We start from the raw sequence: 24,757 nt of genomic DNA, 5'->3' as shown, positions 1-24,757 counted from the left end.
TGCCCTGGTGGCAACGAGTGCACGAGACAGAGGGGAACGGGGAATCCCTGAGGACGAGCAAGGCCTGTTTGGGGACCGGTTCCCAGGCAGGGGCAGGAGCGGGAGATGCACTGTGCCCTCTCCCTCCTTCTCAAGAGCCACAGGGCCCGGGCACAGCCTGTCCCCCCTTTGACGGCCGTGCTCCTCTGCTCCGGCATCCTGGGCGTTTCCCCGGCGCACCTGGCATGGAATGAGTAGCAGCCAAGTACTTCGCTCTGTCAGAGGCAGGCGGCCCAGGCAGGTGTATGTAAGGGCTTCCCACCCCTTACTGTGAACCAGCAATAAACTCTCTTCATTCGCTAGAGAATGGGGGGTGGGGACACAGGAGTGAGGTGCTGGCAGGTCCCCGACCCTCCCCTGCAGCTAGTGCCTACGTGACACACTGGCCTACAGGTTTCCCGGCTCTGCCTCCCCAGAGCAGCACCTTAGTCTAGTCCTGAGATGGAACGACTGAAAAGAGTTTATTGCACCGACCACAGAGCAGGCAGCTCCCCACCCAGCCGCCCTCCACCTGCTGTGCAGGGGAGGGGGAAGCCGCCAGCCCACCCCTCAGGCACTAGAGTCCCAGCATGCTGCTCACAGACTCCCTGGAGTCTGGTTTGCAAACAGGGAGAAGGCCCTATTTATCCAGGATCCCAGACTCCTCCCACTTTCCCAGCCTGCTCTGCGGGGACTGCAGTGCCCAGCTTGCCTTGGGAGGCCTGTGTTTCCTGTAGGGAAGACTGGGAGGAAACGGCTTCTCCTGTATTCTAATGCTTTGGCCCAGGTGAGTTTTTCCAGGGAACCCTCCCTATTCTGGACCTCCCAGCCTTGCAGAGCAGCCCCCCAAGCCAGGGTACCGATGAGGGTGGGAATTAGGGTGCTGCTGGACCCCAGCATAACAAGGGGGTGACCTCGCCCATCAGCTGCAGCCCTGTCGTGGGGCCTGCAAGCAGAGTGCCAATCTATGCCCCTAGCACCACTTCCGTCCCACGGCAGCAGGGGTCCTGGTGGGCAGGGGGACCCCACTGTAGCTGGGCACAGCACCACTGCCGCCTGGTAAGGAATCCACCTGCCCGGGGGCTCTTCCAGAGTCACCTGGCGCTGTCAGCCGCTCCCTGCTTCCCTTTAAAGGGACGTCCGCAGCCAGGGAAGGTTGGGCTGAGCAGCCTCTGCCAGTGGCCTGGTCCCCCAGAGGTAGGGGGATGGGGAGTTTCTGAAGGGCCAGAGGACACTTGTGGGGCAGGGATTGCTCAGGCCCACTGAAATCCAGGCCTCTTGATTGGGTGCCTAACTGCAGACGTGGGGCAGTCTGCTTTGGCCCCCCCCGTGGCCTGGTGGGTGGTGCTCGCTGCAAATCAGAAGCAGAGCCGCTGCTGGCCCAGTGGACTCTGCCGACCCGGGCTCAATTCTCTGCTCTGCTACAGACGCCCCGTGGGAGCTTGGGAAAGTCACTTCGCCTCTCCGGGCCCCAGTTCCTGTCCAGCTGTGGAGATAGTCTCACAGCCCTCCTGGCAGGGCTGGGCTTAAATCCATTACAGACTGTGAGGGGCTCTGAGCCTTTGGTGTGGGGGCCGCAGACATACCTACGATGGAGCCAGGAGCAAGAACTTAGGTTGCCTGACCTCCCCGGACCTGAGCTTTAACCACTAAACTGTGCTTCCTACCTAATCAAACCATGGCGATGGGGGCCCCAGAGCCTGAGGAGGGCACAGTGATGTCTCTTGGTGAGAGACCTGCCAGCACCAGGAAATGTCTCCCACGTAGCTCTATTTACATTAAAGAGACGGACTGTTGCAAAGCTGGGTCCAAGTGTGATTTGCAAACCAGTCTGGCTTCGGTTTCGGAGGGCCTGGTGACGAGACTAGGCGCAGTGGATCGTAGACCTGGGAATCGGGATCTTTAAAGGCTTGGAAGTGAGTTTTAGAAAGATCCTTTCCAGCAGTGGCTGTTTGCAGCCTGGTGTGCACTCACTGGCTTCGTAGCAAGAATGAAAAGAGAGAAGAACCTCCGGCATGTTTGCCTGCTAAGCTCCACCCACTGCAGCCCCTTTGCAATGTCCTGTGGGTTAAACCAGGCCCCAGCATGGCCAGAGCAGCCATTCCTGTTCTGTTCTGTGCCTGCTTGCGCCCGTGCCCACTGCCTCTGTCTTCCCTGCAGGCGTTCTGGCAGTAACCTGAGCGGGGCCAGCGAGGGGCACCCAGAGGACTGGAACCTGGAGGACAATGTGAGTGCATCGGGCAGATGGAGCTGGTGGAAAGTAGACCAGCTAGACTGTTCTCAGTGGTGGCAGGTGACAGAACAAGGAGGAATGGTCTCAAGTTGCAGTGGGGGAGGGTTAGGTTGGATATTAGGAAACACTATTTCACTAGGAGGGTGGTGAAGCACTGGAATGGGTTACCTAGGGAGGTGGTGGAATCTCCTGCCTTAGAGGTGTTTAAGGTCAGGCTTGACAAAGCCCTGGCTGGGATGATTTAGTTGGCGATTGGTCCTGCTTGGAGCAGGGGTTTGGACTAGATACCTCCTGAGGTCCCTTCCAACCCTGAGATTCTCTGATTCTATGAATGATCTGGGGGGAGGGGGAGGCTCACAGGGCAGCAGAATGAGCCATAACGGGGGAGATAGGAACTGAAGTCTCAGTTACAATATTCCAAGTGTGTCTGTTCAGCAGGGAGCAAGTGGGAGCAGAGGGGAGAATAAGATGGATCAGCTCCCCCCAGCACTCACCCCACTTCACTCAGAATCAGCTGTAGTTCTGGTGACACCCCTCAGCCCCAAAGAGCCTTTTCCCTTCCCCCCTACCCCCACCACTGCCAGGGGGCTGAGTACGGCTACCCGACCATTTCGGCCTGCATGTGGTCCTGTCTTAGGCTCAGGTGACACTGGAGATATTCTTGTGAGGACGTGCCCTGGCGACCCGGAAGGCCAGCCCAGAGCACGCACACGCTAAGCAGCACCGGTACTGCTGTCAAGCAGATTTCTGCCCAGCCCAACAGGCCTTTCCTGAGAACAAGCTCAGACAAACAAGCAAAGCCGCCTGCTGGGGGACGTTCTGGGTCTGAGCTGCACGTGCCCTGCATGGGGAAAGGCCAGATCCCAGGAGTGATACCCCAAGAGCTGACTGTCGCCAGCAGCCAGGTTTCCACGGTTGGTTAGGTTGCAAACTTCCTGATTGCAGAAAACCGAACATCCTTGCGCTGCCCCCTTTCCGACCCCTGCCCCCGTGATCTCACTCCTGCCCCGCCCCTTCTCTGAGGCTCCACCCCTGCTCGCTCCATCCCCCCTCCCCCACCCTCACTCATTTTCACTGGGCTGGGGCAGGGGGTTGGGGTGTGTAGGGGGTGAGGGCTCTGACTGGGAGTGTGGGCTCCAGCGTGGGGCCAGAAATGAGGGGTTCAGGGTATGGGAGGGGGCTCCAGGCTGGGGCAGGGGGGTGCAGGGTGCAGGCTCTGGGAGGGAGCTTGGGTGCAAGAGGGGGCTCAGGGCTGTGCGGGTGGGGATGCAGGACCTGGGAGGGAGTTGGGGTGCAGGAGGGGGCTCAGGGTGGGGGAAGAAGTTTGGGGTGCAGTGCAGTGAAGTTTGGGCTCCCGGAAGCGTCGACACGTCCTCTGGCTCCTAGGCATGGTGGCGGCCAGTGCGGCTCTGCGCGTTGCCCTAGCCAGTGCTCGGGCGGGGGCAGTGCACGGAGCCTCCCTGGCTGCCCCTGCACCTAGGGGCCGCAGCGACATGTCACCGCTTCTGGGAGCCGCGCAGAGCCAGGGCAGGCAGGGAGCCTGCCTTAGCCCCGCTGCGCCGCCGCCCGGACTTTTAATGGCCAGGTCAGCAGTGCTGACCAGAGCCGCCAGGGTCCCTTCTCGACTGGCGTTCCGGTCGGAAATTGGACGCCTGCAGCCCTACGGTTGGTTGATCTGGCTCTTTGCTGCTTCCCCAGGTCTTTGAGAGCGCAAATCAAACTGGTGACAAGGAATCAATGTGCAAAGACGTCCTGCCGAAGAAGAGGAGACGAACGCGCATTCCAGACAAACCCAACTACAGCCTTAACCTCTGGAGCATAATGAAAAACTGCATTGGCAAAGAACTGTCCAAGATCCCTATGCCTGTACGTGAGTGTTTCCCCGCTCTTGCCCGCGCCGCGCCTGATGTGAACGCTGCCTCCTGTCCGTTTTTTGGTTAGACATGTGAAAGGGCCTGATCCTGGGAGGTGATGAGCTGGGGGTACTGGGTACCTGCCAGGATCAGGCCCCAAATGAGGGACTTGGCGGTGCATTCTGGGTCCGGCTGGGTGCACCAGGAAGTGCATTCTGGGTAGGGCTGAGTTCAGCAGCTAAGGCACCATGAAAGGAGCAGAGCTGTGTTCTCTGTTCCTGTTAGAGAAGGAGGTAACAGGAGCTGCGGAGACCTGGCTGAAGGCAGCAGAGCTGCAGCTGCACACGAGCCTTGAGCAGAGTCTGGCTTTTGCATTATTGGCCATTTTAATCGGAAAAGAAATGGAATTATTCCCTGTGTGTTTCCAGTGCTTACATCACTCTTGCCCTCCACAAGCCTGTCTGAGGGCAACTGCCACTGCTGGGGACCCCTCAGCGGAGCCAATTTGCATTGCTAATTGTTTTTGGTGATTGGCTCTTGTGACTGTTACAAAAAAGAGGATTCAAGCAAGTCAGCTGTGCCGTGCAGTCTGATCCCATCAGCCCCCCCACCCTGCCTGCCTCCTTTGCAGGAGTTAGGAGCAGCAGAGGGATTACGTCCTGTTGGTAGGTTTTCTGGTTTGAATGGATTGGCGCATGTGGGTGATGAGGGACAGGCAAGGAGACTGCCCTGCCTGTAAACTGGGTTTCTGGGATCCCCTGCACCAGCCGGGACTCATGGGTTCGCTCCTCACCTTCTGAAGGATACAGCAGAGGGGTTACAGAGAAAGCAGAGCTTGCCCCAGTGCGTAGCATGGGGGGAGGGGTGCGGTCACTGACACCAAATGCTCTATGGAAGAACCTTCTGTGATAATGGAAAGTATCCAGTGACCTGGCTTGATCTCCCACCTCTACGTGGAGCCCTGTTCTCTTCCCAGCCGGGAGGCTCTGGCCACAGGCAGTGCTCTCTGGCTTCTGGCGTGGCTTCTGGCGTTTTCGGCACTGACGACGGTGCCAGCATCCCCTGTTTGGTTCCCATGTCCCCTGTACTGTGGGGAGGGTCTGAAGTTACTTACTCCTGTCGACTGAAGACTGGGGTGTCTCCTGTTCATCACGGTAAAGAGGATTTGTTTACACCCATCTGCTTTCGGGTCCCCTTCTCAAAGCACTTTTCTCCGTAGAAAAGGAAAGCAGAGTCCTGTCTTGACAGTAAAGTTTCTAGTTCCTAGTGTGAACCAGGAAACCTCTTTGTGGAGTCCGCAGCTGCATTGCTGGTGAATTGTCCCGACTGGGGGAGAAGAATTGCTTAGGTCTGGGCAGGTGACACTGGGATTCATGCTTTAGAGAACTCTCTGAACCACTGAGCAAAGCTCCCAGGGGGTGTGGCCTGCTGAGGGACATTCCCTAGCTCATTAGCTGCGGTTCTGCTTTGCTAGCACAGGAGAATCTGTTTTTTCTATCCCTGGGTCAGAGGGCAGCTTCTCCTTCCTGTGGAATAGCAGGTTGTCTAGTCGTGCAAGCGGCTCCTGTGGGAGCAATTCACAGGAGGGGCCTCCATCGTTGGGTTCAGACCCCTGCAGCATGTGCTCCCTGTGGACGGCTAGTTGGTGAGCTGCTGCAGGAGCAGGCAGCCCTGGAAAGGGTCAATTTAAGGGGCTATTGCAGAATATTAGTAAGAAGTGAACTTTGAACTTGCATCGGATAATCATTCGCTGCGAATTGTTTGCTCAGCCCTGGCCTGGAGTCTGTGGAAGGAGAACTGGGCGGCAGGTTTAAAACAAATACAAGGAAGTTCTTCTTCACACAGCGCACAGTCAATCTGTGGAACTCCTTGCCTGAGGGGTGAAGGCTGGGACTATAACAGGGTTTAAAAGAGAACTGGATAAATTCATGGAGGTTAAGTCCATAAATGGCTATTAGCCAGGATGGGTAAGGAATGGTGTCCCTATCCTCTGTTTCTCAGAGGGTGGAGATGGATGGCAGGAGAGAGATCACTTGATCATTGCCTGTTAGGTTCACTCCCTCTGGGGCACCTGGCATTGGCCACTGTCGGCGACAGGATACTGGGCTAGATGGACCTTTGGTCTCAGACTTTAAGGTCAGAAGGGACCATTATGATCATCTAGTCTGACCTCCTGCACAATGCAGGCCACAGAATCTCACCCACCCACTCCTGTAACAAACCCCTAACCTATGTCTGAGTTATTGGAGCCCTCAGATCGTGGTTTGAAGACCTCAAGCTGCAGAGACTCCTCCAGCAAATGACCCGTGCCCCACGCTACAGAGGAAGGCGAAAAACCCCCAGGTCCTCTGCCAATCTGCCCAAGGGGAAAATTCCTTCCTGACCCCAGATATGGCGATCAGCTAAACCCTGAGCATGTGGGCAAGAATTCGCTGTAATAACTCAGATCCCATCCCAGCTAACATCCCATCACAGACCACTGGGCATACTTACCTGCTAATAATCAAAGATCAGTTGCCAAATGAATTGCCAAAATTAGGCTATCCCATCATACCATCCCCTCAGGCCACTGGTCTGACCCAGTACAGCCATTCCTATGTTCTTATTTAATGGGAACAGGGGCTGGGGCTGCCTACTCCCAGTGTATCCAATAGGCCCATCTGCATGTCAGTCAGGAGAAGAGGGTGGAAGTTCCTACATGCGCTGTAGCCTAGGGATGTTCAGGGAAAGGTGATTTGAGCCCAGCCTGGAATAATTCCCTTCCTCCTGGTTCTGGGTCCAATCCTGACAACTTGATTTCTGCAGCCCCAGCCCCAAGAGTCACACAGACAATTGAACTGTAACTGACAACACACACAGACCACAGTCACAATTAAAAGGGCAACCCCCCGCCCCCCGGCAAGTATCTGGCGAGAGGGCCGAGCTGAGCCCTCCCCAAGGCACTCGGGGGTTCTAAACGGAATCTTTCTTTGCACTAGCAGAGTTGTCGGTGTCTGATGGGGGGAGACATTGGTTGAGGAAGATGTTCTAAGGGGAAGCAAGTGCCAGACCCCTGGAGCAGCAACAGAAAGCAGCTGTGACCTGCCCTCCTGTCCCACCATGGTGGAGCCAGGAAGACATGGCTGCTGTCACAGCGTGGATAGCTGTCTCGGCTGAGGCGCAGTGAGGAGACCCAACTAGACTGACTTGCCATATGGCGGCTGCTGCTCCCAGGCAGGAGTCAGGCACTTGCTTCCCTGAGAAGGTGAATTGCATGCAGAGGCTAAGCAGGAGGTTCTCTCCGCACTGGCATCATTGCCTCCTTGCCCACTTGCATTGCTGTCTGCGGGATGGGGGGGTCGAGGTTGGGGAGCACAGGTTCCTGGCTGCTGTCTGAGCTGCAGGTACCAGCCTAGGTGGGCCAATGGCTCTGATTCAGTGCAACAGCTCTGAAGTAACAAGATAACAATTCTCTCCATTTCCCCATTCATCTCCAGGCACCCCTGGCATCAGGTGTGTAAATAGACCCCAGCCTGACTCCAGACCACAATATCCTCAGTGCAGTAGGTTCTTCCTGCTGGGCCCTGGCATAGGGACCTGCGGGAAGCTCTTAAACACCCTGCTGAGCAGTGCCCATGGGAGACACTAGGCTTTGGAGACTGGTGCTGACCCAGATAAAATCCTGCCCTTAGTGAAGCCCAGGAACCCATCCCCAAACTGCATCAGAAAAGGCGCTTTGCAGAGGAAAACCACCTTGTACAGGTGACTGATTCTGCATCTCCTGTTGGCCGTCCCTGTAAGCACCATTCCTGGGACACGACCGTGGTGCAGCTCCATTTGAAGATTGAGCACTGCCAGGCTCAGGAGCGTTCCCATGGCCGCTGGAGAGTTCCAGCAGTGAATGTAGGTTATCGGGACACTGTCAGGACGGAACTAACCCGGGAGCCATTGTTCTAGTCAGGAAAGAGTTTGCACTGTAGCCATATAGCCAGAGTCCAGCTCTTACAGAACTCACTGACTCCTGCCCCCAGGGTCAGAAGGAAAAGGGGCCTGTTATGGCAGCTTGTGCAGTTTGTTGGGGAAAACAACACCTGTTATCCTTCCTGGGGGCTGTGTCCTTGTGTGGTCCAACAGCCTGCGTGGCAGGAAGTGGTGGATCTCCATCGCTTTCCCCCAGTGTTCCACAGCAGTCCTGGGCAGCCCATTAGACTCTTCTGCGAGATCAATTTCAGGGGAAAGTTTGAAGTGTACAGGAATGTGCCTAGACCTAATGGAATTGTGCAAAAATACCAGCAGCTGCTGCGTCTGCAGTTCAGAGCAATTTATACCTTTCCTGTCAATCGGAACATCCCGGGAGTTACTAATGCAGTCAGGAATGTGAGAACAATACACTCTGCCTGCCCCAATAACGTCATCTGTCAGCCTGTGGGAATTAATTACAAGAAACCCCAATGGGACAAATTAATCCAGACAGCTTCCCAAAGTTGCTGTCCCCAGTAAACTGTACAATAACCCCTGTGCTGTAAACAAACCGATGGGACCTAACAGTGACCACAGCTGCCTGTCGTCTCCCTCCATCAATGCACTCAGCATCCTCAGCCCAAAGACCTAGTTCTGCGAGGCACTGAGCTCCCATTTGAAGTCTGGGGAGGGCTGCCCCAGTTACGTTCATTTGAGATATTTACTCTGAGAACAATAAACGCTTGGGAAAGGCTGCAAGGGCCCGTTAGCAATCGTAAAGGGCAATTTAAAGCCTGGATCTGTGATGCACTTGCTTCAAGTGCAATACAAATCAGCAGGAAGTTGCAATGGAGTGATCTGGGTGCTGTGCATTATCCCTGGTCTACACTACAGGGTTAGGTCGAATTTAGCCGCGTTAGGTCGATTTTAAAATGAATGCGTCCACACAACCACCCCATTCCATCGACTTAAAGAGCTCTTAAAATCGACTTCCGTACTCCTCCCCTGACGAGGGGAGTAGCGCTAAAATCGACCTTGTTGGGTCAAATTTGGGGTAGTGAGGACGCAAATTGATGGTACTGACCTCCAGGAGCTATCCCAGAGTGCTCCAATGTGACCGCTCTGGACAGCACTTTGAATTCCGATGCACTAGCCAGGTACACAGGAGAAGCCCTGGGAACTCTTGAATTTCATTTCCTGTTTGGTCAGCGTGGCAAACTCAGCAGCACAGGTACCCAATGCCGTCCCCCCAGAATCATAGAGCTTAGAATGTTTCTACGCTCCCCCTATCATCTCCGTCCCTGAGGTTATCACAGATTAGAAGGCGAAAAAAACCGCACTCACGATGACGTTTTCCGAGCTCATGCAGTCCTCCCGCACTGATAGGGCACAGCTTAATGCATGGAAAGAATTAAATGAGCGTGAAGAGTGGAGGCAGGACGTAATCCTGAGGCTAATGGGGGAGCAAATGAACATGATGACACGTCTGTTGAGGGAGCAAACAGACATGATGACGCATCTGTTGGAGCTGCAGGAAAGCCAAGAGCACAGACCCCTGCTGCATCCACTGTATAACCGCCTCCCCATGTTCCACAGCCTCCTCACCCAGACGCCCAAGAATGCGTGGGGAGGCTCCGGGCACCCAGCCACTCCACTCCAGAGGATGGCCCAAGCAACAGAAGGCTGTCGTTCAAACCGTTTGATTTTTAATGTGGCTACAATAAGCAATGTCCTTGTCCTTCCCTCCTCCCCCACTCCACCCGGACTACCTTGTCCGTTGTCTCTTTTTTTTTTTAATTAATAAAGAAAGAATGCATGGTTTCCAAACAATAGTTACTTTATTTTGAAGGGGAGAGGGTGGTTGGCTTACAGGAAATTAAAATCAACAAAGGGGGCGGGTTTACAGTAAGGAGAAACACACATAACTGTCACACCAAAGCCTGGCTAGTCATGAAACTGGTTTTCAAAGCCTCTCTGATGTGCAGTGCGCCCTGCTGTGCTCTTTCAATCGCCCTGGTGTCTGGCTGCTCAAAATTGGACGCCAGGCGATTTGCCTCAACCTCCCACCCCGCCATAAACATCTCCCCCTTACTCTCCCAGATATTATGGAGCACACAGCAGGCAGCAATAGCAATGGGAATGTTGGTTGTGCTGAGGTCTGACCTAGTCAGCAAGCAGCGCCAGCGAGCTTTTAAACATCCAAAGGCACATTCTGCCACCATTCTGCACTTGCTCAGCCTAGAGTTGAACTTCTCCTTACTGCTGTCCAGGCTTCATGAGCCATGGGAGCAAGGGGTAGGCTGGGGTTGGTGCGACCGTGCGGTGCTGCCAGCTGTGAGAGCAGCCTGAGGCAGAAGCCTCCAGCTCGTATGATATTCCAGGCAGGACAGAATCTCCATGAGATGAAACTTCAAGAGGAGAATGACCTGAAGTCTCTGGCCCCCATTCGGTGCTCTAAGAGGAGGATAGCCATGTCTGTGCAGGTGCCCCTGATCGACCTCACCGAGGTCTGCCAGGAGCACCCAAGAGGCATACGACGGCTATCAGTCCTTGCACCGTCTGCCACGAAGGCAAGGAGCTGCTGTTATGAGCAATGCAGTACCGCGTCTGCCAGCAGCACCCAGGAGATGGACGGTGACGGTGAGCTGAGCAGGCCCCATGCTTTCCGTGGTATGGCATCTGCACAGGTAACCCAGGAAGAAAGGTGCAAAACGATTGTCTGCTGTTGCTTTCATGGAAGGAGGGGGTGGGGGGGCTGATGACATGTACCCATCAGGCATTGGGGGCTTAACCCAGAATTCCAATGGGCAGCGGAGACTGCGGGAACTGTGGGATAACTACCCATAGTGCACCTCTCTGTAAGTCAATGCTAGCCACGGTAGTCAATGCTCCGCCGACTTCATGCGCTTAGTGTGGACATTCTCAATCGACTGTATAAAATCGACTTCTATAAAATTGACCTAATTTCGTGGTGTAGACATACCCTTAGTGTCAGAGTCCTTTGCCATTCCCAAGTTAATAGCGCCAAGATAGTGAATGTGGGAAAAAATTCTTAATGTCTTAGATACCCTTCAGAATATTTCCCGGGCTGGTTCTTCTGTTCCCTTGTGCACACCAGTGGCAGATGTAAGGAGCTTACTAGATCGTCCATTCCATAGAGCGTTTTTCCTCCCTAAGTCTCCCTAAATGACATGAGATATTTGAAACCTTTCTGTGCAATTGAACAGGTCCCTGCTGATTTTCATTGTGAGTCGATATCTCTGCAGTCTCAAAATGGAATGTGCAATAAATCAGCTTTGGGAGTTTTGCATTTTTGGTGGATTAAACTTTATTCATCAGTGGGACAATTTTTGATCTCCCATTGAAAGAGCCCTGTTGATGGAGCAGCTGTTGGGTTGGTTCTGGTACTGTGTGTTTGAATGGATCGGTTTGCCTGATTTTTCTTCAGCGATTTCTCTCGAGGTGGTAGTGCTTTGCCTACTTTGTAAATGCTGTGTTGTAAATGTTCAAGAAAACCAACCCTTTCTACACAGCTGATTAACTTCCTTTAGCTCTCCACCACTTCAAAGTTTTGAGGATGCTCTATTGCCTATATGCTAAATCTTAGAGGGACACTGACCAGATTTTGAGAAGTGTGTACACAGAAACATAACTAGGTGGGGGGGAAACAGTTTTCCCATCTCATGAGAATTTTTGAAATTTCAAACATTTTTCCCATCCCAAATCAGGACAAAAAGTCAAATCTTCTCTAATGGACCATCTGACTGATTTGGGTCAATTGAAACTTCCGATTTTGACCACTCTTCTTCCCCCCCCCCCCTTTTCACTATAAATGAAGTTAAATTTTTAAATGAAAAATTATTCTGAACAAAACCCCCAAACTTTTTGTTTAGAAAACGTTGACACAGGACATCTTAACAATGTCAATATGTTTTTCAAGTCAAAACTGATCCTTTCCCATTCATTAGTGAATTGGCTTTTCTTCTTTCTGTGAAAAAACATTTAGTCGAATTCCTGACCAGCTGTAGTAGTGCAGTGTAGTTGTAGATGTGTCAGTACCAGGATAGTAGAGAGATAAGAGTGACCCGAAAAAGAGCTCCGTGTGGCTTGAAAGCTTGTGTCTCTCACCAGCAAAAGTTGGTCCAGTAAAAGATATTACCTCCCATACCTTGTCTCGGCTGTAATTATAACATTCCTTCAGCTTGGACAATGCAAACAGTCTGAGCGGTTTCTCTTTTGCATTTAGTTAGTTTCATGTTCTGATTCTTATGCACTAGCCCAGCGCTAACACTGCAGTGCACACTTTACTTAAATATAAGTTGTTGGGGTTTTTTTTTATCGGAATCCCTTTTTAAAGCTTCATGGTAACACTTCTTTTGGTCTTAGGTTTTCTTGAAGCTGTTTTTGTCCAACATCTACTTTCAGGGGTGGACTTGCTCTGACAGTGTTGCTTTAAGAAAGAGGCCCTATGATCAAATCTCTACAAATAACGATTCCAGAATATTTCGCTGTGTGCTGGTGCTTGCATTTAGCAAGAGCATCGTCCTTCCAGTTTAGTGGGATAAGCAAAAGAAGGAATGATTCTAGCTGCTGTGCAGGCTGCAGCTGGAGTGGAGAGAGCTCTGGAGCCGGAGGAGGTGCTGGGCTGAGGATTTAATTGTTGGTTATTTATAGAAGCAGGGAGATGGAGGGGGGAGTAATTAGCTCTGCAACAAAAAGTTAGGTGTGTCCGTGTAGTCTCCCCTCTCCCCAAATGCCTGGTGCTGCTGCAGGATGTCCAGCCGCGATCCCTTCTGCAGCACGGCATCAGGCATGGGCTCCAGCTCTGCTAGCGATCAAGCATGTGAAGTGGGAAGAGCGAGTGTGGAATTATTCAGGTTACCTGCAGAGGCAGAAGAGTCATTATCCCGGCCTCAGCCCTGTGGTGAGACACCTGCACTCTGCTAGCTGCCACCATTGGGTCTGTGGTGAATGATGCAAGTAGGATGGAAACAGAGCATGCAGCATTTCCCTGCTCCCAGCCCCACCGTTACAGTAAGCAGATCTCTGACTCGCCCTTGTACCTCTTCCCTTTTGATGGCTCTGTTCACTGTGTCTCGCACCTGAGATCTAGGCAGGGCAGAAAGCCCAGCTGAATCTCTGCCAGTATCTGGAATTCAGGGATGTCCGATCTCCATACCATTGTTATTTAAATCTTCTTGGAGAGAGTCCTTTCAAAGCTGTGGCTGTCTGCACTATCTCAAAGCTCTCTATTTTCTGGGCTGAAGATCTGCCCCAGTTCCAGCCGTCGGAGCAGCTACACGAGTGCAAACCTGTCGTGCAGACGGGCAAGCCCCTATTGCACCCAGGCAGCTTAGCTCTGCTAGAAACCAGGGCAAGCCGCAGAGGTGCCAATCATGGCGTAGAGCAGGGTTCTCAACGGGGGGTCCACAGACTGTGTCTAAGGGGTCCACGAAAGACTTAGACTGAAAACTGACTGAACAGAATGCAACTCTGTGTACAGTCCATCGATTTCCAATGGGATCCGCACCTCATTCGAAATTTCCAAAGGGCTCCGCCAATGAAAAAAGGTTGAAAAGCACAGGCATAGAGCATCCTTGCCCGGGTGTGCTAGGAATTGCATTGATGCAGCTCCGCGGGTGGCAGTAATAGGAGCAAACGTGCAGTGCAGACAGTGCCCTGGAGAGGGACTCTTGCCCGGCGTTGGACAGGTCAGGTCAGTTCGCCTCTAGCTCTGCACTAGGTAGGCTTGGTACCCGGCTTTTCAAGCTGCCTTACTTTTAAAACCTGGACCATGTTCTCCGTCAGCCGCCTGGCATCACGTCCCCTCTCCCCTGGCCCCAGGCGGTGGACCCTCTGGAGTGTGCAGTCACACACCAGAACGAACGGGGAATTGGAGCGCTGCTTCCCTCCGATTTTGGGTGGCCCAGGAAGCAGCTGTTTTCCCCCTGGCTATTCATAAAGCTGCAGGCCGAGCTGGGCTGGTGGCCTGTGCTGAGTGAGTCTGACAATGGCTGGAGGCCCCAGTCTATGGTTCGTGCTGACGCTTGGAGCGGCGCTGAGCGAGAGGGGCCTGCCCTCGGCCGGGAAGAGGCTCCCTGAGGATGGGTTGGAAGTAGAAGGTAGGCGGTGGTGGAGGATACCAGGCTCTGTTCTGCACAGAGTATGTTCCCTTTGCTGAAACGTTTCACGTCTGAGGATTGGTGCTGGTATTGACACAGATCATTTCAGCTGAGTGCTCTGAGGAGGGGATGTTTTAGTGGTCTCCGTGCTCCCGGCAGGTGCAGGATTGCTGGCCCTGAGGAATGAATTCCCCTGTTCTCCCCCCAGAGACAGACGCACACTTCCCTGCTAATGTGCCTCGGCCCAGACCTGGGGGGACGCCCCCATGAGCCAGAGGGGAGTCGGGTCTCAGGCCCATTGACTCCGTGACTCTCTTCTGGGCCCGGTTTGGCCTGGGTGACTGGTGCCAGCTCTAGCTCTCGAGGTGAAGGTGTGTCTGTGCGCGTGACACAGGATGCAGCTGGGAGCTGTCAGTCCGTGCTGGTCTCCAGGTCCCAGGTCACGGTGTTCCCAGCTCATCCTGGCCACGCTAGCCGAAGCCCCCAGCCCCGGTGATGTGATGCAGAGTGTAGGAGCCAGGCATGAACCGCCCTCTTCACCTTAACACTAGAGTTAAACCGAGAGGGCAGCGTGGGCAACTGGCTGTGTGTGAGCAGATCCAGCACCCCCCCTTCACTCCACCCCACCTGGCAGCAGTCCCCACCCGCCTGGCCATTCCTTGGGAGCACCCGCCACACGGGCTGTCACATTGTTTTAAATGAGGTTTCCTGCAGCTCCCACCTGGAGGGGGGTGGGAAAATCCAGGCTAAGGAGGGGAACAGACTGTAGAGCGAAGCACAAGGAGGGGAGCTGGGGTTGCAGTGACTCTGTTTGCTCTGGCGCATTAGAGTTTTCCCTTCCTCTCCAGATCTCCGTTCAGGACACAGTCACCTCGGAGAGGCTGAGGGCTCAGCAGTGGAAGCCAGGGGGTCCGAGGTTACCATGGAAGTTAGGTGTGGGGGAGAGCAGTGTGTACGGGGCCGGCTGTGCAGTGCGACACCGGGGGAACGCGGCTAGACCATACTCTCTACCTGGAGATCACTGACTGCCAGTGTCTTTGCCGGAAGCCCATTGCTCACCCATTAGTGCACATGTCTAACTCTCTATTCCCCCCGCCTGCATTAGGTAAACTTCAACGAGCCGCTTTCCATGCTGCAGCGGCTGACCGAGGACCTGGAATACCACGAGCTGCTGGACAAAGCCGTGAAGTGCGAGAGCTCCACCGAGCAGATGTGTTTCGTTGCTGCATTTTCAGTGTCTTCCTACTCGACGACTGTGCACCGCACTGCGAAGCCGTTCAACCCCCTGCTGGGGGAAACCTACGAACTCGACCGGCTAGATGAGCTCGGCTTCCGATCGCTCTGCGAGCAGGTATGGGCAGGGCTGCGGGGAAGGGGCTCTTCATTTCAGCCTTTCAGGAGCATTGTCGCATTCTTGGGAGAGCGATTCCCTGGGGCTCCCCCATTCCACACTGGTCCTGCTTCCATTGCAGTCAGTGGGCCCAGCAGTGGATCCTACACAAGTAACTCTTTCAGAAGGCAGAAGCAAAACATGCATTCCCCAGGGTAACAGGGTGGAAATGATGAGGAGACCGGGGGTGGGGGAAGAGGGGGGAGCTGGGAGCCTCTCCCAACATATCAAATGTAGAATGAAACTATCGCAGTTTTAACTAGCTGGACATAGGTACCAAATTGCCAGCCCTGGGTCTGGGATGAGCTTGCACATGGAGCTTTGCAGCTAAATTCTCCACAGGTGTGTTGTCTCTGTCGACAGTCGTGCTTAATCTGTAGGTTTTGTGTTTCCATTGTGGAGGGGAGTGCTCCAGATTGTTCAGAACCTAATGTCAAGATACGTTCAGTTCAATCAGGTTCGGAGCGATAGTTCCCATATGTAGAACGGAAAATGCATGAGACCCCCACTCTATAAACCTGGCTGCGACTCCACCCTCTGCTCCCAGGGTCTGACGGGAGCTGCCATTGGCTCCCTTAGGAGCAGGCACAGGGCTGGTCACAGGGATCTGCAGGGGACAGAACTGGATACCCGGGGGAAGTCAAGGAGGAGGCTTGTGCAGTGACACCCTCAGGAGGCTAAAGGGAGCCCAGGAGTTTCCCTGGCACCACCAGCTGGGCTTCCAAAGGCTGCCCAGCCGAGCTGTTGGGCAGGTGGGAGTGTGATGTTCAGTAATGCCCACAGGGTGCCTGGATGTGGGGAAGGGAGCGGGAGGATGGTGACAGATCATAGTGAAAGCCAGGGAGCATTTGGGGGAAGGCCAGGAGCTCAGCTTTGGCCATGCGAAGCTTGAGTGAGCAGCGAGACACCCAAGAGGGAGGTGTCAGCCAGACGGGCCAGGAAGCGGGATTGGATGGAGGGTGACAGATCAGGTGTGCTGAGCCAATCAGGCTAGAGATGGTAATTGGAGTGCGAGAGCATGAGGTCACTCAGGAAGAGGGTGTAAAGCGAAGAAGAGGAGGACAAGGTCAGGGCCCTGTGGGACCCCCGGGGCGTGGGAGAGAGGAGGAGGACCCACCAGGAGAGATGCTGAAGCAGCAGGAGAGGATGGACTGAGTGGGACGCACTTTGTTAATTGAAACTGAAAGAAGAAAGAAGAACACACCTTGTGGAGCCAGAATTGTCCAGGATGACAGGAAATGAAGAAAACAGCAAGGAGATGGTCATCCCCTGGAATCTTGGCTAGAAGGTCACTGTCCCCCAGGCAGGGAGGGTCTCTCGTTTCTCTCCTTGAGGTCCCCGAGGGGCCAGCTCCACGGTGCCAAAGCCACTCTTGTGAGAGTCCTGCTGTAATTGTCTGTGCCGGGATGGGCGGCGATCATGTGACTCACACAAACGTGCCCTGTGGCAGGATCGATGACTCGGTCAGGGGTGGCCACTGTGGGAAGTGATGTTGATTCCATTGGGGAGTAAAAAGCCATGGCAAGGAATGGCCTCCTGTGAGAGACGAGAGCGAAGCACGGGAGTCCTCAAACACCCCTTCCCCTCTGCATTCATTCAGCATCAAGGGAGCGCGGCCCCAGAATGCTTAGGGGCTCAGTCGCCTAGTGGGTTCATGCTCCAGCTGTGTAGCTCTTGAGCCCTGTATTCCAGTCCTAACTGGCTACAGGCCAGCAATAAAACAGGCCAGATGGTGTCACGGCAGCGATTAGCCCATCGGCGTCCGGGACGGGGTTTCATCTGTGACGATTGAGCAGAATGGGAAATAGCAGAGAGGGCGAAACACTGCTACCGTTGAACTATTAGCATAAACTGCTGCCTTTGAAATGTCACGGAGAGGCATGTTTAACAAGTCGGTTCCTCTCTGCTCCAAGTGTCTCTGCAGAGCCGGATGGGGCTCGGTAGCTTTCTTTGTCTTGGAATGAAAAGGTTTCATTGCAGGGCCCTAACACAACGAAGATCCTCGAGCTTCCCAGTGTATCCAAGGCTTGCCTGGCGAGCAGAAGGTCTTAATTAAAACCTGGTGAGCTTAATTAGTCGAGATCTGTAAAGAAAATTGGCTCATGACAAGTGACTATTCAATATTTTGGGCTGCTCCATCCCATCCTCATGGTGGATAGATTTATTTCCCTTCCCCCATACGTAGACAGTGGTGTTGACATGGTGATTTATGTTATCCAGATGGTTTAATTGCCATCTTGGAAAACGAGGTCCCAGGGAGCAAGAGAGTTTGATCTTTGTCTGGATCAGGGGTCGGCAACCTTTCAGAAGTGCTGTGCCGAATCTTCATTTATTCACTCTAATTTAAGGTTTCACGTGCCAGTAACACCTCTTAACGTTTTTAGAAGGTCTCTTTCTATAAGTCTATAATATATAACTAAACTCTTGTTGTATGTAACGTAAATAAGGTTTTTTAAATGTTTAAGAAACTTCATTTAAAATTAAATTAAAATGCAGAGGCCCCCGGACTGGTGGCCAGGACCTGGGCAGTGTGAGTGTCACTGAAAATCAGCTTGCATGCCGAAGGCGGCACCGGTGCCATAGGTTGCCTACCCCTGGTCTAGATCATTGTTTCTCAAATGCAGCCACTATGGTAGCATGTGATCCCCAGCGGACGTTTTTTGCAGCCACGACAGCCTCCAAAGCATGTGTGGAGATTTGGGGGGAAGCAGCGGCCCCTCCCTGCAGCACCCAGCTGTTGCTCCTGAATAGCTGTTACCAAGAGTAGCGAGATGCGCTGCCTTGGTGTTTGCGCTGGCGCCCCCAGCAGGGATCGGCGCCCTGCACTGCACCACCTCCTCGGAGCTCTGGGCAGCACCTCTGGAGGCACGTGGGGCCGGTGTGCGCGGTGCCAGAGTTGGCTCTTGTCAGTGGAGGCGGCTGCAGCGTTTGGTCACCGGGGCTCTCCCCCGACAGCTCTATCCTGGCTGGAGCCTGGAACTCTGCAGGTGGCTGGTGAGTTCCCAACCCACCTTCCCCGGAGCAGGCTCTCGATGAAGGGCTGAGGGAGGCAGGGACAGAGAGACAGGATTTGTCAGAGCAGCCACCAGCAGGAACCCCTGGTCTAGATTATGAAACCCTGAACAAAACACAAATATCTGTATGTGAAACACAGCCCATCCCCCCGCAAAGGCAGGACACGGCTCCCTGATTGACGTCTCTGATATGACACCAACCCTGGCAGTCTTCTGGAGCTAATGCTCTGGTATTAAACTCTTGCTTCCTTCTACACTAGAAATTTCCCCTTAGGATTTAAACTGGTCTTGATGTCAAAATGTTTCTGACCCGCCTTTGCAATGCAGTGTGAGAAGCAGCAGGCCAGCGGCTGGTGCTGCATGGCGAAAGCATTGTGTGTTACATCGAGGGGAACAGTGTAGCACCCCTCTCTCCTTGACAGGTGACCCCTAGGTAGAGCCCTGTTGGCTTGCCTGGTCTCACTTACAGCGGAAACTCCAGTGGGGTTTGCTTGGACTGAAACAGTGTAAAGGACTCGGGGCGAGTCTGCCGGGAGCTGAGCATTCAGGAGAAGTGCAGGGTTGGCCACTGCTGTGTGGGGAGCAGGTGGGGACAGGAGAGGGGCCGAGGGCATGCATGTGGAGTGAAACTGTTACGGTGTATCCCCAAATCCTACATTTAGAGCCCCTGTGAACGGAGAGCCAGACTCCTCCGTCTATTGCTAGGGTCTGCTGGGTCAGAGCCTGGAGAACCCCAGCCCCTAGGGACTGGCCCTCCCCAGCTCACAAATAGCAAGGTCAGAGCCCAGCTCTTTGACAGTGTCAGCTAGGGGCAGCTTAATGTGCGTAGTGAAATGCAGCTTGGAAACGGGTCGCTTTTTGCTTCTGCGTATTGCCTGGGTGGCCAAAGTGGCACAGGCATGCCCCTGTCCGGGTGAGCTGCGGTTCCAGCAGGGGTGGACTCTGCAGTGCGAAACGGACAGGCGCAGACATCTTGTGTGACTCAATCTGGAGTTGAAATAACTTTGCTGTTGGTTACACTGAACGTTTTGCTGTTTGTGCCCCTAACGAGGGGCTCTTATAAAGCTGGGAATGGGGCTTGATTGGTTCTTGGGGCAGTTCTCCGCCCCCACTGGGGATGGTTACCACAGACCATCTGCAGGAGACAACGTGCATGGATGGTGGATACAGGAGGCCAGAGGGTTGGGGAAATGCTGGGAACGCTGTGATGTTCTTTGCGTGATTGTCCACTCTGGGTGCACCGTGCCCCATGCACACAAGATTGGGTTCGTTTTGGCCAGCAGTGCCTGTTGGGGCCACACCAACACCATAGATGTCCTTGTGTGTCTCCCCGCCAGGGCAGAGTGGGCCTGACCGCCCCTCAGGTCCTTCTTCCTGCCCGTGGCAGTGAGATGGAACCCCTGTGGTGCCACCTGCCTCCCTGGGCCGGGGAAGGTAGGTCGTAGTCTGAGTTAGTTCATATCATCCGTTAGATAGTTACTGTCTGTTTGCGTAATGTATCTCTCGGTGGTTCATAGAGTCACAGAATATCAGGGTTGGAAGGGACCTCAGGAGGTATCTAGTCCAACCCCCTGCTCAAAGCAGGACCAATCCCCAGACAGATTTTTGCCCCAGATCCCTAAATGACCCCCTCAAGGATTGAACTCACAACCCTCAGTTTAGCAGGCAAACCACTGAGCCATCCCTCCCCCAGGCCCCATAGAGTGGCTAAATCCCCAGGGTCCAAACCTGCCCTTGTGTGAAGCTTCAGTGCCCATTAACACCAGGCCTAGAAGCAGGACATGTCCCCGAGAGATGCCCCATGCGTCGCTCTATCTCCAAGAGCACTCCGAAAGCTAGGGCTTCCACTGGTCCCCTACACGGAGCGAATGCTGGCGAGCAAGCCAGTCCTGGAGGATGCCAGCACATTGCTAGCGTTCCGCAGCTCCTGCACGTTGGCTGGAGGGTGGCATCTGGGGTGTACCGGAAGGGCCGGGTCTCTCGCTGCTGCCGGCGCCATGCCCCCCCAGGCTGCCCTGGACCCAGAGCTGTCCTGTCCATAGGACGGATCAGGGCAACCACCCCAGGCCCCGCACTTTGGGGGGCTCTGCACTTCATAGGGACGTGGGGTCCAGGACGACCTGGGGGGTTAGCGAGGGACCTGGCACCAGCAGCAGCGAGCGACCTGGACCCAGCCTGCCCCCTCCACTCCCTCCCTGCCCCCATTCCACCTCTTCCCACAAGCCCCTGCGCCACCTCTTTTCGGCTTTCGCCCCCTCCCCCAAGCAATGCCGGGAGCTGGCGGGGCGGGGAGGGCTGGGGCTGGGTCACTTGCTGCTGCCAGCACCAGGCCCCCTGCTAACTCCCCAGGCTGCTCTGGACCCCGCGTCCCCCGGAAGCATGGGGCCCCCCAAACCATGGGGCCCGGGGGCTGGCCTCTCTCTGTCCTATGGACATTCTGGGCACCACCTAAAATTATACAAACCTGGTTCCCATGCCACTGGGCCTCGCTGAGGGCAGGGAGGGGAGGTGTTGGTGTAGAGAAGGCTGGTGTGTGTGCTAGGAGGTGTTCAAAGACTCCAGAAGCCAGTGAAAGAAGTGTCTGCCCTGCTGGCAGCTTCACACACAGCATCTCTTCAAATTAAGTCCATCCCCGCCCCACCCTAGAGCTGCTGGCCAGGATTCTCCCATGATGCACTTGAACATCCCAGAAAGGAAGTATCTTGAAATGGCTTCACCCCAAATAAATATAAATGTAAAATATAAATATAGATGTAAAAAGTACTCCAGAGCTCATATTATTCAGCTACGATTTCAGAATCTAGGCTGTGTCACTCTCTGAGCTGTCAGGTGTGACGGGAAAGTTTGAACAAGCTTTTTAAAAATGTTAAAGAAAAGGCTGGGTAAACTTTCGCCCAAAGGGGGAATAGAACTGGAGGTGGCCCCAACCTCACCATTTGTTCAGGAGATCACTCCTTTTAAACAAATCCTTCACAAATTTAGGCCCAGTCCTTGGACTGAACAAGCCCTAGCGGATGTCTGCACCATTTTGGACCTAGAGGATAGATTGGCTCAATGTATCCTCATATACAAACCCTCTAGTACTGCCAAAAGAGATGCAGCACCAATTTGGTTGTTGTGGGAGGCATGTAAGGATTCTTAGCTCTGCTTAGCTTCAAGGGACAATGAAGTTGATAGAAAAGACAAAGGGGTCCACCTCAAAACAGGGCGAACTTTCTTCACTGGGAGTCAGCATAAAATCAAAAGATGTCTTCTCCCCACACACACAATCTCTGGGAGCAACCTTATGTTCTATCACTGCAAGAGTGTACCTGCCCATGGACAGGTTCCAGACCATGAACGAGATCAGCGCTCACGCCACAAGCAACCCTCGAGTAACAGTCAAGACATGTCTGTCTCTCCTAGGTCGTGTGGCCTTATGCACCTACCTCACCCCATTCACAAGACTCCACCTTCATTGTCTTCAGACTTGGCTGCAGTCGGTATACTCCCCAAGTCATCATTCCATGAACCTCCTGGTGACAGTTCTGGCCAAGTTAATGTCTTCCCTGCTGCGGTGGACAAATCCTCCTCCAGAATGCGTGGACATCCCCTTTTATCCCCAAACAGGACCATTATGATGGACACATCCCTATTAGGTTGGGGAGCGCACATGGACAGCCACACAGCACAAGGTGCCTGGACATCTTGAGAGGCCAGGATGCACTGTTCTGGTTTCCCAATCTCCTACACTTGTCCTCCCGACCACCAGTCATCCTCCCAACACTTCCTGGGCTCCTGACCCTGTGGAATGGGAAGATCAAGCACCCTGATCTGTGTCTGCTCCACCTCTGGGTTTAGTGTTTGGATGGGCATCATCCTTAGAACGTTCATGCTCCACAGCCATACGAGACATCCTCAGTAGTAGCAAGGACTCTACTAGAAAATCTTACTTGGCTAAATGGAAACACTTCTCTTCCTGGGCACAACAAAGAGGTGCTCTCCCAGAGACTACAGCTATTCCTCTCCTCTTGGACTGTATCCGATCTGTGGAGACATCAGCTTTGTCCATCAACTCCTTGTGAGTCTGCTTGGCAGTGATCAGCACATACCATCAACCTTCTCAGAGCTACTCAAGTCTTCACCCACCCCATGACCAATAGATTCTGGAAAAGCGTAATCAGAACCTTCCCACCTACTCAGAAGCCTGCTCCCCAGTGGGACACAAACCTTGTTCTCTCAGCATCCCCAAGCCTTCCCCCACACCTTTGAACTTATAGCTACTTGCTCCGTGCCCCTCCTTTCCATGAAGGTTGCTTTCCTTGTAGCCATCACCTCTCCAAGAAGGGTTGGAGAACTTGGAGCAGTGATGGCAGATCCTCCATACACTATATTCTTTACATCTACACCCCAAATTCACCCCAAAGTAGTTTCAGAATTTCACCGTAACCAATTCATTCACTTACCTGTGTTCTCCCAAAACCACACACTTCCACAGAGGAGCAAAGACTCCACTCCCTCGATGTTCAACAGGACTTGGCTTTCTACCTGCAGAGAACAAAACCAGCAGCCAGGCAATCCTGGAGGCTGTTCGTCGCTGTAGTAGAAAGAGTCAGAGAGCGCGCCATCTCCACCCAGAGACTCTCCAGCTGGATCTCCGGCAGCCTTCTACTCTGCATTCAGCTATTGAACGCCCCACCCCATGGGGCAAGAGCTCATTCCACTAGAGCACAAGCAACAGCTATGGCGTCTCTTCAGGAGGTGCCCTCCTGGACATCTGCAAAGCAGCCCTGTGGGGCTCCCTTCACACATTTGCAAGATGTTATGCCAGGTGCAGGACTCTTCGGCCTCCTTTGGGACAGCGGTGCTCCACTCAGCTCTACTGTCTACATCCTCCTCCTAGTGAGGTACTGCTTGTCAGTCACCCGCAGTGGAACAGAGTAGGGACCATCACTTGAAGAAGAGGTTACTTGCCTGTAATTGGAGGTTCTTTGTGATGTGTGATCTGATTTGCAGTAGAGAAGGAACTTGAGAGGTGGTTGGTCCGCCCCGCCCTTTATCCCCTCAGTCGGTGGCATGAGGTGAGCCAGGGTGCATGTGTGGACCAATGGACACCACTTTCAAAATTCTCCGGCTCCAGGTGCATGGTGCACATGCATAGCCCACAGCAGAATGCAGACAGGGACCACACATCTCAAAGAGCCTGTAGTACAGGTAAGTAACTTCCTCTTCGCTGTAACCTGAATCCAGACTTGCCTATAGCAGCACCCTGAAGCAATTCAGGACGGGTCTCCTCCTTCACTGTGAACAGTGTCACGCTAGTTCACCCTGCTCCAGACAACCACCAAACGGAGGGGGTCGGAGCGGGAGATCGTACTGGATTTCATGTATTTCAAACTATGACGTTTCAGAGCTTTCTCTTGTGGATCCTCTTGGCAAAGAGAGATTTACCTTGTGCGAATTTCCCAGGGCCGTAGCACATCCAGGGGTGAACAGGTGACGGGATGCACATTTTCACATGATCAATGCTATGAAATTCTCCTAGAAATGTGTGTGCACTGCTCATCCCCCCGACACAGTGAATAAAGTATTGATAATCTCATGCTAAAATCCAGTTATCCAAATAGGATATTCTCTTTGCCGGTTACAGAGGAATTGAAGGAGGAGATTTTGCTGTATTTCTCATTTGTAATCCAGTTGCTCAGGGGATTTGGGCTGTAATTGCATTGGTACAAATAATCTCTTAACTCGTTTAATGCAGCGGGTCTTTGTGCCCCCTGGCTGCAGTATGTTACAGCTGATGCACAGAGCTCACCACACTGGAGACAGTGCAGATTGGCTGCCTGAGCCCCAGACTGGGGGCTAATCTGAAGGGCACTGAGTGTCTTGGCTCTGGGGTTCAGTTGGGAAGAGGATGGGTTTTCCAGCACTGTGCTGCTGAATCCCCTTGGCAGTAACTAACGAGGCTGGGCTTTACTGCGGGGACTCCAGTGGGAGGGATAAAACTAGGGCAGAGGGAAGGTTTTATTAAATTATTCTATGGATTTAGTCTGTCATTACAACATGGGGAGCTTTGGGCTCTTTAACCCAGATCTGCAAAGGTTTTTAGGTACCTAACTCCCATTGATTGTAATAGGAGCTAGGTGCCTAAATACTTCTGGAGAAGCTGGGCCTTCCTTCCTTCTCCCCCTCCCCCAACCCCACTGCTC

At 53.6% G+C, this 24,757-nt stretch overlaps 1 protein-coding gene across 10 annotated transcripts in view; it reads left to right on the top strand.

Annotated features, from left to right (window-relative positions):
• The window catches only part of OSBP2 (oxysterol binding protein 2), a 376,231-nt gene that overhangs the window by 334,125 nt on the left and 17,349 nt on the right, over positions 1-24,757 (top strand). For 9 of the 10 annotated variants that reach the window (XM_044989854.1, XM_044989855.1, XM_044989856.1 and 6 more), the window contains 3 exons: positions 2,179-2,245; positions 3,950-4,117; positions 15,271-15,516. In XM_044989854.1, coding sequence (XP_044845789.1) covers positions 2,179-2,245; positions 3,950-4,117; positions 15,271-15,516 — 481 coding nt within the window. Of the gene's footprint in view, positions 1-708; positions 806-2,178; positions 2,246-3,949; positions 4,118-15,270; positions 15,517-24,757 lie in introns of those variants that run through there. The other variant, XM_044989863.1, reaches the window with a different exon arrangement.

The sequence above is a fragment of the Mauremys mutica genome, chromosome 16 (assembly GCF_020497125.1).
Source record: "Mauremys mutica isolate MM-2020 ecotype Southern chromosome 16, ASM2049712v1, whole genome shotgun sequence".
Classification (NCBI taxonomy): Eukaryota; Metazoa; Chordata; order Testudines; family Geoemydidae; genus Mauremys; species Mauremys mutica.
This window is presented reverse-complemented; position numbering and strand designations above follow the sequence as displayed.